Source organism: Lactuca sativa, chromosome 5 (genome assembly GCF_002870075.4).
Source record: "Lactuca sativa cultivar Salinas chromosome 5, Lsat_Salinas_v11, whole genome shotgun sequence".
Taxonomy (NCBI): domain Eukaryota; kingdom Viridiplantae; phylum Streptophyta; class Magnoliopsida; order Asterales; family Asteraceae; genus Lactuca; species Lactuca sativa.
The window spans coordinates 5264005-5278576 of NC_056627.2; the positions used below are offsets into that span (position 1 = coordinate 5264005).

General features: G+C 39.2%; 1 protein-coding gene across 2 annotated transcripts; it reads left to right on the plus strand.

Annotated features, from left to right (window-relative positions):
- Positions 1 to 1106: 1106 nt before the first annotated feature.
- On the plus strand, positions 1107 to 2608 carry LOC111902245 (uncharacterized). Of its 2 annotated transcripts, none has more exons than XM_042902348.2 (3): positions 1107 to 1315; positions 1711 to 1829; positions 2175 to 2608. In XM_042902348.2, the coding sequence occupies exons 2-3, from the start codon at positions 1724 to 1726 to the stop codon at positions 2312 to 2314; spliced, it is 246 nt and encodes an 81-aa protein (XP_042758282.1). In that variant the 5' UTR covers positions 1107 to 1315; positions 1711 to 1723; the 3' UTR covers positions 2315 to 2608. The 2 variants fall into 2 exon arrangements, with proteins under 2 accessions (XP_042758282.1, XP_023753862.1); XM_023898094.3 differs by having other exon boundaries at positions 1111 to 1315; positions 1694 to 1829.
- Positions 2609 to 14572: the final 11964 nt, after the last annotated feature.

Here is a 14572-nt window from a genome sequence, read left to right on the forward strand (position 1 = left end):
AAATTTTCCTCTTGTGGTTTTCGAGATTTTAAGGGCCCAATTTCCTCCTCTACGTCTTCAATATCATCCTTATCAAATTCAGTGAAACTCTGAAAATGTTCAACTGGCTCTCCATACGGAATTATATTATCATCATCAACCAACAACATTAGTTTTTCCTCATCATTTGCAAATTTATCAACTGCTAGAGAAACATCATCAACACCTTTACCTTTATAACTAAATCACACTCTCATTTATAGTGTCATTGTAAGAAGGAATATGGTTGGTTTTCTAGCACTGGAAGGCCTATTGTCACCATAACGATTTTCCTTGACAAATCGATGGATACCATTTTCCATAACATTATTAACAACAAACAATCGTACTGTTTTAGGAGGCATACTATTAATAAAACTAAGAAAATATTTGACATTGCTATCATCAAGAATCTGCATAATTATATTTGATCAAAGACATTAAAAAGATAGACGTATTTGATTAGTGTGTAACATGGACTTGGAAACAACAAACGTAATTAAAGCAACGCAGTTATTATCATTGCTTATATCGACACCAAAACATGTGTAGTCTAGAGCAATATATTGTATTGATCCCGCGATATGCTGCCATTGACCTCCATTAGAAACCAACACTTGTAAAAAAATCCGTATACATACTCAATCTTTTAGATTACAAAAACTAACAAAGAACCCTGATGAACATAGAGACAAATATACTACATGTAGGGAAACAAAGAACACACAAATACCCTAACTTTACATCGTCAGAACAACACTCTGGAGTACAATCCGGAATACAGTTTTCAGTCCGGAACGTATGAGATGTCAGATTCCGGACCCAAATCCTGTCAACCACCATTTACTCCGGAATGAACATAAATACTTCAGAATATCGTATTTCGAAATCCATAGTCCGGAATCAATTTTGTTGGCCCGAAATGCAAGATTGTCAGATTTCAGACCTGATACCTATGTACAACCCCAACTCTAGAATGACTATAACTACTCCGAAATATGATATTCCGGAAAAAATATCATTAAAAAAAGTTGATGGTTTCTTTTGTCAAAATACTGGTTTATAAGGTTAGATTACTCAATTTTTTTATCCTCTCGTTTAAGATTTTTGGGGTTTTTTTTCTTAAGAACCCTCGACCTATGCCTTCTCGTTGGTTCAACTGTGCATAGCTCTCCTTCATCCTTCACGATTTCTCCTCAGGCTTCCATATCCTTAAACTTTTGAACAACCGCTGACCTTCTACGATCTCCGCCGCCATTCCTTCTAGACTGGAACCTCCATCTGCCCCTGCCTCCTGGTAAGTCCCTATCTGTGATTTTTGTTCGATTTTGAATCCCGGATCCGTGATTTGCTGTTATAGCCATTAATTAGGCTTTCCGATTGCTTGATCCGTTTAATAATTCCATATAGCTGTTTGCTTTTCTTCCCTATCTTAATCATTCTCATGGATAATATTCAGATAGTGTGCTATTAGTATCAGTTGTCACTAGATTGATTCATCAATCATTGCTTTCAGACAGATATGCCGAACTCCATTTTAGTTGCATTCAAATTTCAATTATTAGCTTCACCATAGACTCTTAAAAGATATGGTCGAAAAGATTATTATAGTATTTATGATCATTTTATTAAATAGGTGTTTAAAGCAGATTCTCAATCTAATATGATATTTTAGATAGGAGTGCACTGCAGGAGATAGTCAATTATGGTCGTCTCCTTTGATTTGCAAACTTTCATTTTACGTGCTCGAGTGCTGAAGCTGTATAGACAAGCATTACGAGTTGCTAAAAGAGCACCTCCTCATACTAAAGGTAAACTTTCCTTTCTATATACAACGAAACAATATGATTGCAATTTTAATAAAAACTAATAATAATAATAATAATAATAATAATAATAATAATAATAATAATAATAATAATAATAATAATAAATGTATTTGTTATATCATATGGTAGTTGAGTTACTCTTAAGACCATAAAACATGAGTATAATGGCCACCACTTGTCCTTGGTATGATGTTTGACCTTTTGAAAGTCAAACTAGCTCTTTAGAAACATAAGTTATGATCTCTTTTCAATTCTAGCACCATTAGATTCCCAATTTTTATGTTGTCATAAAAATCGGGTTTATTGTTTGCAACAATATGTTTTTAGGAGAATTGATGCAAACAGTTAGACAAGAAATGGAGAAGAACAAAGATTGCAATGACAAGCAAAAGATTCGTTACTTGATTAGTGAAGGAATGGAGAGACTGAAGGGTTTAGATGAGATGCTTGATATGCAAGGCCATTGACCATCAACTTTGACTCTCACATCCATTTTAGTCAACTCAACGGAAGTCAAAATATCTGCAATGCACCTTTGGATCTTATGGTTTGAAGGAGATGAGAAACTTTGGTTATTTAAACATATTATTGAATTTGTAAAAGATCTGGCTTGTTGAACATGAGTTTAAAGGAGAGCAAGCAACTCTTAATAGGGGAAATTGTAGGAAATAGCAATGCACTATACTCTTGCTAGCAATATAGGTTGTTTCCTTATATTTTTTGCCAATAATAATAACATATGAGAGGTTCTTTACCCATAATAGCAACGTATTTATGTTTTTTTACTGGTTCATAAAACAATATGTACTATTTAGGCTGTTAAATGTTTGATTTTTAAGGTTTAAGGTTTAAAGTTGAATATTTAATGTTTGTGTTTGTTGTTTAATGTTCACAGTTTAAAGTTTAAATTTCAGGCATGAGGTTTCATGTACAAAAATGCCCATCTTCTCGAGTTATAACTATGTGACTTGTTTGAAAATTTCTTGTGATAGAAATGACTCATTATGTGTATATGACATATAATGTGCATTTTTGTGATAAGTATCTGCAACTATTTGTTATTTGTTATTTGAGATTTATGCAACTTCTAGTGCAAAATTAAATGTCTAATAATTGAGCATTTTGATACTACGTGTTTAATTGAAAATAAGTTTTATTTATGTGTTTATATGCTCATTTGTGATCTTATTTGGTATTTGATTACTTAAATTTTGTGGTAGAAATTATTTTATATTAAATTTAAATACGTGATTATTTGTCATATTTGACACATTTATTTGATTGTTTATCCAAGACAATATTTGAGTTTCTTTGTTTTTTCTTTGTTGTAACTTGCAACACTTAATTTTACTTGCTCAGCTTTGTTTCCATTATTTGCTCGAGTAATTTGTAAGTTGAATACGTGTTTCCTACAAATTGGTATAAGTGGTTCGTGTCAAAATGATTTACGACTTATTTGACTAGAAAACTATTTGATTATTTGCAATGTGTACTATTAGTCGACTTGAACCTTATGTGGTTATTCAATTATCCCAATATATATATATATATATATATATATATATATATATATATATATATATATATATATATATATATATATATATATATATATATATATATATATATATATTCATTTGATGTCTGTAATTGATCAAATTATATGTATGTTCATCGAATATGTGTTTTTGTAGTATCCCGACTTTCTTATATTATATAGCAATAACAATGATTGTGATTTAACATTTTGCATAATATGATCTTTATATCTATAATGAATTTGAGATCTCGCCCAACTTGGACCAATCAAGTTCTGATAGTTGTAGCTCCACTCAACTGTGTCCCGTCCATGGGCCCACTTCTTGATAACTTAGACGCTGACATGGCACAAAATGAAGCCAACCTAACCCACTTTTAATTTGGTAAGCACCTTGATGCTTACACTCAAACACAACAATAGAACAGTAAAAATGAAGAAGAAAAAGGCAGCTCAAAGTTTGATGGTTCCAATCATTCGAGAGGATTGGGCTCTCCAAGAAATCAATTCTTACAATATTCTTTTCTACGCCTTCTAGAAAATAAACGACCATAAATACTCAAGGAGAATGCCACCTCACCAGACCAGACCAAAAAGATGGTCTCCCACAACCAAGACTGATCACACAAAATGGTGGGAGCATTATCTGAAACAGATTTCAAACGGTTAAAGAAAAAAGACAAAAACTTGTAAAAAATAAATTGGACTCTAGCTGCAAAGGATTACTGGGCTGCATCGTTTCTGGGCTTCTTGGTCCTCCTTTTGTAGACTAGAAGGGATTGGGGCTTATCAACACCAGCGGCCCAAAATTTCACCTTGTCCTCAAGGTGAAAAGCTGGAAATTGCTGATCCAATTTTTCCCAATCTTCCCAGGTGGCTTCAGCTTCTGGTAACCCTTGCCATTGTATTAAAACCTACTTTTCATTTTTTGGACTCCCTTTAGAAGGTCTCACCCCTTTCACTACTTCTGGTTGCACTAATAGTTAAAGGTCCTCCTTGAGTTGAGCTGGCAATTCTGTTGACTTATGTACAGTCCCATAGGCTGGTCGTAATTATGATACGTGGAATGTTGGATGAATGAGTGAAGTGGGGGGTAACTCAAGTGTATAGGCTACCTTCCCCACTTTTTTCTGAATTCGATAAAGTCCATAGTAGCGTGCAACAAGTTTTTCAAACTTCTGTTTTGCCAAGCTTTGTTGTCGATATGGTTTTAACTTTAAATAGACCAGATCGCCTTCTTGATAGTGTATTTCCCTCCTCTTTTTGTCAGCTTGCTGTTGCATCTTTTGTTGGGCTCGCAATAGATTCATACGTAGATCATCAAGAATGGCATCCCGGTTTTCAAGTAGAACACCAATAGCATCGATGGGAGTTTGTTGACCCTCATATCGAATGATGGGAGGGGGATCACGACCATAGAGTGCATGGAATGGCGTACATTTTGTAGCCGAGTGGTATGAAGTATTGTACAAAAATTCCGCCCAAGCTAACCATCTTGACCATTGCTTTGGCTTTTCAGAACAAAAACATCTCAGGCAGGTTTCCAAACACCGGTTTACCACCTCCGACTGACCGTCTGTCTGGGGGTGGTACACCGTACTCCGCTTCAAGTTCACCCCATGTAGCTTGAACAACTCCATCCAGAAATGGCTTAGGAAGATCCGGTCCCGATCGCTAATTATCGAGAGAGGGAACCCATGAAGACGAACCATCTTTTTTATAAAGCAGTGAGCGACTATGCCTGCTGAGAACAGATGCTTTAGAGGAACAAAATGGGTATATTTCGTGAGTCTATCGACCACCACTGTAACACCTGTTCCAGGTATTACTTAATCTATTTAAGAGTTAGAATTTTGGGGTGTGGACTCGACGATTTGGGGGCCCACCTCGTCGAGTAGAGGGTGTATTAAGGACGCGGAATCTATGCCCTACTTGACGAGTCGGAAGGCCGACTCAACGAGTAGTCGTTGTAATGATAAAACCCTAATTTTACATCTAGGTTTTGGAAAAAGTTCCACGAAGAACTAGGTACTTAGCTGCATTTTAGTACATCATATCACCCTCAGACTTACGGTCAGAGCGAGAGGACGATCCAGACACTGGAGGACATGCTGCGAACATGCGTGCTGGATTTTGGAGGGAGTTGGGATACATACCTCCCACTAACAGAGTTTTCGTACAATAATAGTTATCATGCCAGTATCGACCGAGCTCCATTCGAGATGTTATATGGTTGGAGGTGCAGGACCCCAGTATGCTGGGACGAGGTTGGGTATCGGGTCATGGGGAGCACGAAGGTGGTGCTCAAGACCACCGGGTTGATTCAGCAGGTGCGCGACCGGTTGCGAGTCGCGCAGAGCCGTCAGAAGAGTTATACTGATCAACGGCGATCGGATCTCGAGTTTCAGGTGGGGGATTTTGTTTTGCTGAAGGTGTCACCCTGGAAGGGGATTATTAGGTTTCGTAAGAGGGGCAAGTTGGGGCTTCGGTTCATAGGCCCGTTCAGGATTATAGCCCGGGTGGGAAGGTGGTATATCGTTTAGAGCTTCCATAGGAGCTTAGTCAGATTCACAACACCTTCCACGTGTCTCAGCTTTAGAAGTGTGTTGCCGACGAGTCCGCAATTATATCCTTGGATAACATTCAGGTGGATAAGAGCCTGAAATATGTTGAGAGGCCAGTTGTCATTTTAGACAGGAAAACGAAGGGGCTTCGGAACAAGGAGGTGAAGTTGGTAAAGGTGCAATGGCAGCACCGAAAGGGTTCCGAATGGACTTGGGAGCCGGAAGACGAGATGCGAGAGTACTATCCGGATTTGTTTGGATTAGCAGACTTCGAGGAAGAAGTCTAGTTCAAGTGGGGGAGACTTGTAACACCTGTTCTAGGTATTACTTAATCTATTTAAGAGTTAGAATTTTAGGGTGTGGACTCGGCAAGTTGGGTGCCCAACTCGTCGAGCAGAGGGTGTTTTAAGGACGCGGAATCTACGCCCTACTCGACGATTTAGAAGGCCGACTCGACGAGTAGTTTCTGTAATGATAAAACCCTAATTTTAGGGTTTGCACCCTATATTATCTCCTTATGAGCCTTGAAGCTGACCTCCCATCAACCTCCAAACCCTAAGAATGTCTGAGATAACCCTAACCCCCATTCTCTTCCATTGTGTGAGCTATAGTGACCTTGAAAGCTTAAGAAGAAGGTGATAGTGTGAAGATCCAGCAAACCAAGCACCCATCCTTGAGCTTAATCATCTTGTGGACTGCTGTAAGTCTTCAAGACTCGATTTTTATCATAGTTTATGGCTAGATCTTGAGTTTACTCTTCATTTCCTACCCCTCTTGTTGAATGCATGCATGAGATCTATAAAGTTTGCAACTTTATGAATCTTCAAAGCCAAATGGTCCCCAAGGTGGGCTAGAACTGGCTTTTGGTCGAGTAGGGAAATCGTGTATGGGTTTTAGGCCATATTCTCCTCTTTTTGGCCATTTTGACCTAGAGGCATGCATTGGACATGCATGCCCATAAAGCCTCCATCTTTGGAACGTTTTGAGGACTTGAAACTCTTCTGGAAAGGAGGGATTCCAGATCCCTAGAGTTTTGGACCATATGGCAAAGTTTTGGGGCTTTTCAACCCTTGTTAAGAGCCTTAGAGCATTTGGAACGATTCTAGAAGGTAAAGTTGGAAACTTTATCCTTCTAGACGCCTTAGGGTTTTAGATCTAAGCCCTGGAGTACCTGGATTCAGTGTATCATCTCAACAAGCAAAGGGGGGGAGGGGGGACTCGACGAGTCGAACCGAGTTTTCCACGCCTTCTGAATATCAAGTGAACTCGTCGAGCTGATGAAACAACTTGGAGAGTTGGCTAGGGTTTGATCAGGATTCTGTAGGAACTCGGCAAGTTGCTAGATGCACTCGGCGAGTTGGAGTCAACATGGACTGTTGACTTGACTTTGACCAAAGTTGACCAGGGTTGACCTTGGGGATTTTGACAAGTTTATCTTATGACACTTTTAGGCAGTTGAGTTGGAGCAGCACGTGGGACATAATTGATCGTAGGCTGTCAGTTCAACATTCGCGACAGGTGAGTCTTCTCACCATACCTATGGGTCTACGGCACCAAGGCCGGCCCATTATGTGATCATGATGATATGTGTGTTAGTCATTTTATGTATTGATATGTCATGTGATTTATGATTGTATGGAAGACCCCGGGGGAGCCCATGGCATTGGATGTAAGACCATGTGGGGTAACCCATGACATTGGATGTAAGACCATGTGGGGTAACCCATGGCATTCCTAGGTAAAGACCATGTGGGGTAGCCCATGGCATTGGATATAAGACCATGTGGGGTAGCTCGTAGCAGTCCTAGGTAAAGACCATGTGGGGTAACCCATGGCATACTTGCTGGTTCGTATTGCATGGCTTCTGTGATATGTTTATAGCTTTATTAGCTATTATGATATGTGTATGTGGATTGTGTGTGGTATGCTCTGGGAAACTCACTAAGCATTTCGCTTACAGGTTGTTGATTTGTTTCAGGTACTTCTGAGCTCAAGGGCAAGGGCAAGGAGTGATGGTACGGCGTGCACTCTATCTCTCTTTTCTAGTGTGTTTGGGACCCTCTGATGTTTTAAAAAGTAAAATAATGATGTAATGAATGTTGATTTGAAAACAGATGTTTTGGAATTTATGGTTTATGCAAATGGTTTTGATTAATTAAAAATGAAAATTTCCTTGGTAAAAATTGGGTTGTTACAACCACCCACACTGTGTCCCACCCGTCGGATTTTGGAAGACCGTCGATGAAATCCATTGTGATTTCAACCCAAGATTGGATGGGGAGGGGTATAGGTTGCAGCAACCCAGCTCGGGAGGTGGTGAGAGTCTTGTTTTGTTGACATGTCTGACATCCTTTGACATGGTTCAAGATATCATTCTTCATTCCCGCCCAATAGACTTCTGAAGTAGCCCTTTGATAGGTTTTTTTCTCCCCGGCGTGTCCTCCCATAGGTGTGTTATGAAATTCATTGATAATGTCGGTTTTAAGGGTGTATTTAGCAAGAATGACCAACCTACCCTTATGTAGTAAATTGTCTCGGAAGACAGTGAAATCTTTATGATATGTCGGGTCTGCCAACAACTCATGGGTAATTTTCTGTAACATTTCATCATTCTTGATCTCATCTCTTAGTTTTTCCCAAGATTTCTACACCCCGATACTTAATGTGTTACAGTCTATAGGGGGGTCCTTACGTGACAAGGCATCCGCTACCCTGTTACTTGCTCCAGTTCGATATTGGATCTCAAAATTGAACCCCATGGTCTTGGAGACCCATTTTTGATAGTCTTGTCCAATTACCCGTTGTTCTAACAAATACTTGAGGCTGATCTGATCCGTTCGGACAATGAACTTTTGTCCCATTAGGTAGGGCCTCATTTCAGCAATGCTTTAACAATAGCCATAAGTTCTTTTTCGTATATGGACTTCAACCTTGCGCTTGGGCCCAAGGTGAAGCTGTAGTAGGCTATTGGGTTCTTGTCTTGCATTAGAACGGCTCCAAGGTCGTAGCCAGATGCATCAGTTTCCACCACGAAATTCTTCTCGAAATCTGTCAAGGCGAGAACCGGAACTGTAGTCATAGCAATTTTCAGCTGTTGGAAAGCTTTTTCTGCCACATCATTCCACCCGAACCTATCTTTTTTTAGTTGTTCAGTCAATGGAATTACGATTCCTGCATAGCCTTTAACAAACTTCCGATAATAGCCCGTTAGACCCAAAAAAAATCCCTGAGCTCCTTGATGTTTTTAGGAGATGGCCATTCTAACATAGCTTGTATTTTTTATGTTTCCGCTTTCACCCCTGATGTGTGTAAATGCACTTGTTTTATTCCTACTTCTTATTAATAAATTTAGCACACAAAGGCAGTGAACCTGTCTTTTAGTGGTATAGTTTAGTAAGGTGCTGTTTGTTTTTTCGAAGCGAAAATGTCTTAAGTCTGCGGACCACCTCTGCAATCCTCTGTAGCAGAAGAGGTGGAACAAAAGGCTGCAAAATTTAATAAAAAGTTTGTTTGTTTTTTAACGTCTGCAGACTGCTGCAGTAAGTTAAAGTAAGGCGCGAAGAGGTTTGAAGCAGTTGGTTTAGTGCTGCGCCACGCAGCACACGCGCAGCAGTTTTTAAGTCAGAAGTCTTCAGGAAAACAAACAGCTACGAAATGTCAAGTGTTGCGCGTGTGCTGCGCGGCGCAGCAATAAGTGGTTTGAAGTGGTTTTTTAAAAAAACAAACAGCACCTAAGTAAGGTATCGAACTCAGGGAACGGAAAATTAAACTAATAGCTAATTTTAACTAAGCAATTAATGAAAGTAAAAGGTTTTTCTTCTAGTTTTGCAAGACTAGAAACTTAAGCACACCTTAAAACACTTAATTAACTAAATAACTAAAGCAAACAACTAATTCACCAAATTTAATAAAGATGTTTCTATTTAGGTTCAACCAATTCACTCTTATGTCTATTTTGTATTTATGATAGATTAATTGTTATTGGCTACCAATTATAATGGTTAGGTTCATGTTCATTACTCCTAACCCTTAGACAATTAATTAATTCAAGCAATGATTGTGTTTAAGCTAATTAATTCCCTAGATTAACAATTTGGATTAAATAAGATTTGTAGTGGTTAATCAATTTAGTGGTTCAATTAACCTCTTGTTTGATGGTTTCTCAAACAAGCTCACACATTAATCTAACTATTGTCTCATTAATCTTAGTTTCATAATCATTATTGCTAAGCATATGAGTTAGTGTTCACATAGACATATGAGGTTAACAACTAAGAGATGTTCATGCAGCTTAATTGTCTTCCAATTAACAGAAAATAATTGTGATTAATGCATAAGGTTCTTTAAAAAACTTAATTTAATAGATCACCAATAAACAATTAACCAAAAGCTAAGAATTAAACCATAGGAGTTCCTTGGTATTCCCCAAACAGAAACAAAAACGTATTTAGCTCATAGTTGCAGTAAAACCAAACACAAAAACAAGTTTAGCTAGATTAAACATACTCAATTCCTAAAGCTAAGTGGAATGATTAACCTAGTTGCTTCAATTCTTCAAAAGGTTGAAGATTAGAATTCCTCAGCGCCTTCAAGGGTTCTCAATCGCAGCTAGATCTTCAAAAAACGCCAAAAAAGTAGTCCCATCGGATAAAGGCTCGGTTTTTATAGATATCTCAAAACAGGGTGTACTCAGCGAGTAGCAGACCCAACTCGCCGAGTAGACTCGTAGTTATCCGTCTTACATCAGGAGTCGTGGCTATCTTCTGGAATATTCTGCTGTACTCGCCGAGTAGGCTCGTGTACTAGCCGAGTAGATGAACTTTTGTCCCTCAATCTTCATTCTTTGGTCTCTAATTGCTTTCCCTTGTTCCCTTTCACTCCCAAGCATGTCTTTTGGACTGCAAACAATATTTAAACAATATTAAGTACCTTTTGTCCATATTATTCACATAATTAGTTAAAAATGAATAAAAATGTATGCTAAATAACTAACTAATTATGCACATATCAAAATACCCCACACTTGACTTTTGCTTGCCCCCAAGCAAACCTGAATTTTAAACATATTAGAATCACATATAACAATTCCAATCTAACCCATCCATTATGCCAAGACCGCAACGCATGCATTTGTGTCTAAAATTGTCCTAAGTCCCCCCATACTCCAAATACTCACAATCCTCATAAACAGTCACCCACTCACCCCGAACTATGCTCATTTTATGAAACCCTCCGAATCCATCCGCAGAAAACCTCTTACCCTCAAGGTATTTTTAATTGAGCAACCCAAGCATACATAATCTAGAATTACAACTTTTCGATACCACTATGGAGCTCTTTTTGAATTCTTCACTTCCTTGATAATTTGATCTTTGATCTCTTTGAATTCACCACCTTTATTGTTTGATTTTTGGTATCTTCAACTTTTTGAATTTCTTTAGAATTTTTGATCTTTTGATCTTCACTTTATTTGCTCCAAAATTCTTCAACTTTTCTTGCAATTCTCTTTTTTATTATTATTATTTTTTTACATGTACCTCACTTTTTTCACTCAATAAACCTACATGATTAAGCAGGGGCGCTCAACCTCAACCTTTATTGGCTAACGATAATAATTTTCCTGGATACATTTCAGGTTTAGGCTGCTAAACATATTGCATCCCTCAGGCTGAGTGGGGTCGTGTTTTTGTCCCACGATTTCACTGGAATAAGGAAGCCACAAATGCACTAGAACGTGTATAGGCTCAACTAAACATTTGGGTTTTCATGCAATCATCAACACAATTCTAACATGGAATCCTAATTTGCTTTTACCAAAATTTTCTAAATTAAGTCCCTAAGTAATATTTTTGGTATGCAACAATTTTTAAAATTAGCCTAAATTAAGATTCTAAATTTTCTAATATGCGACCAACCCCCTACCCCACACTTATTTTATGCAATGCCCTCATTGCATATTATAAAAAAAATGCAAATATAAAGAGGGAATTGGAACAAACTCCCCTAGGGTAGCAGTCGATAGGTTGATACTCTCTTCTTTAGCTCCTTCTTCTCTTGACTTTAGCCATGGGAACAGCTCATCCATGGCTTGGGTGTCATGCGTCTCGTGTGGTTGACAGCTCAAAAATTTCACGGAACAAGCTTCTTAGAAAATTCCCAGTAACAATTGTTGACAAAAAGTGGATAAATACAGCAGTGAAAGTACTGAAAACAGCTCTGGAGTCCGAAAATTGCCAGTCTACTCGGCGAGTAGTGACGTGTACTCGGCGAGTATCTCTTGAATTGGAACTATATCGTGTAGTATCTCAGGTACTCGCTGAGTATAATTTGTGCACTCGGCGAGTAGGCGCTGTATGCCCAAACTAATCCAGTTGATATTCTTTTCGACTCAGGTTTTGAAATTGGTAATTTCAATGACCCTCACTCTAATTCCTTCAGCAGCAACACTCTTCATTACTCTCGACTCTCACGAACGCAATCCTAAGGACAAGACTCCATATTTTTCTTGAAAACCTCTCATTCCTTACTTGACCCTCACAATTTAGTATGCTTCCTAATCTTCTATCCCTGAAAAATAAACAACTAGTCTTCCATGTCAGCTCCTCCTGCACCACTTCCTCCTTCTCCATCTCTTCTCCTCATTCGCTCGTCCCAACTCATAATGTATGGATAACCGGGCCCGGGTATTGGGGCAATGTTCATCTGTTGGAAGAGGTATTCAAAAGATTGGTTATTATACTTCACCCCTCGTCCAATGTCATCCAAGTAGCGTCAGTACTCCAATTGGTTCCATCCATCATTGTCCTCCTCCACCGGAATAACCGGTGGGTCTTCCCGCACCCGCTCACTACGTTGTCGGACCCGCCTTCCCGGCTCCTCGGGAATTGCCGACTCGTCTTCATGTGGAATGGTGAATGAGTCGCCAAACTTCTCGACTATCCGTGCCCTCCGATATAGTGCAGTGTTGAATGGTGGAGGGTGGATAACCGTGAGTGCCCTAGCTTGTTGCAACTCTAGGACCCCAAATGACTTCGCTAGCCTAGTGACAAACATGCCTCCATTGATTTTTGAGTTTACTTTTTCCTTAACCGCCCCTTCAGCAAGGAATTTGGCAATGCAATAGGGGAGGTTGCAAAAAGCGTCGGGAGTAATAATACTCCATAGATAGAAGATATCAAGGGTTGGGACCTTGTCCCAATCCTTTCGCATGTTGATGGTGCTAGCCATAAAGCGGTGAATGAGGCGGTGGATTGGTGAGCGAATGTGGCCTTCCTGAGCGGTGGAAGGGATATACACCCGGTTAGCGATCGTGTTCCACCATGTTGAGGCCACCACTGCCTCGGGAAGTTCCTTATGGCAGTTCTCCAAGAACGCTTCAAAGTCTTTAGACATCATCGTGCTCTAGTCATAAATTCCTAGCCTCCAAGAAAACTCAGCAATGCTGCATTGTCCCAGCTCCCCACCCAAAGAAAAAGAAATTATGTTGGGGTTGTAATACTCACTACCACCTCGAAATGAGATGGTAGCGAAAAATTCCCAACACAACTCGGCATATACAGGCTCTTGAATCTTGAATAGTTGTAACCAACCATCACATGTGATGGTGGTATACCCCAAACTGCATTCCTTCACCAAGTAAGGTGTAAGCTCCTCCTCCAATCCCACATTTCCCAACCACCTCCAGTCAACTGCGTTTGGTAAATGGATTTCCTTTTGCTTGAGCGCCTCCAATCTGTTTTTGGCCCTTGTTTGTGATGACTTGGAAGTGATTTGTTGAAAAGAAAGCCATGGGATATCACTTTGGCTCCCCCCACGAGAAGACTGCCCCCTTCTAGCCATGATACCTTTTTCTTTGAATGATGAAGATTGAGTGGAAAATCGAAGAGAATCGGACGAAATCGCATGAAATCGTTGGCTGTTTGAGAAATTGCTGTGCACGGCGAGTATGGGGGTTAAATGGGTGAAAACCCTCTTTTTTACAGATTCATATTTCATCCATGTAAAGTGGATACTCACCGAGTAGAAAGGTTCTACTCGCCGAGTATAAATGTCGTTACTCGTTTTATCGGGCTACTCGGGCAGGTACTCGCTGAGTATACGTGCCTACTCGGCGAGTAAACCTTGCAGATTGAAAAAATTGTGAAAATTTTGAAAAAATTAATGTATTTTCTCATGTTTTTAAGCCATCCACCCCACACTCTAGGCATTGCTTGTCCTCAAGTTATGTTCTTAAAAGTAGATGAAGAAAAGAAAAAAAAATAATGAAAATAAAGAAAAGGAAAGAAAATGCAAACTTGAAACTCGGGTTGCCTCCCGAAAAGCGCTTCTTTTTAGGGAGTCATTAGCTGGACTCCTCCCCTTCTACGTGGTTGCAATCCCTTCCAGCAGCAACAACTCTTCCATTCCTTCATTCTGGGGGACTCATTCTTCATACTTTTTGACTCTATGACCATTTACCTTGAAAGGCATGCCATCTCTTGATAATAGCTCTATAGCACCATGTGGAAACACCATATTCACTAGAAAAGGACCATCCCATCTTGACTTGAGTTTTCCCGAGAAAAGCTTTAGTCGTGAATTGAAGAGCAACACTTTTTGGCCTTCATGAATTTCTTTATCTTTAA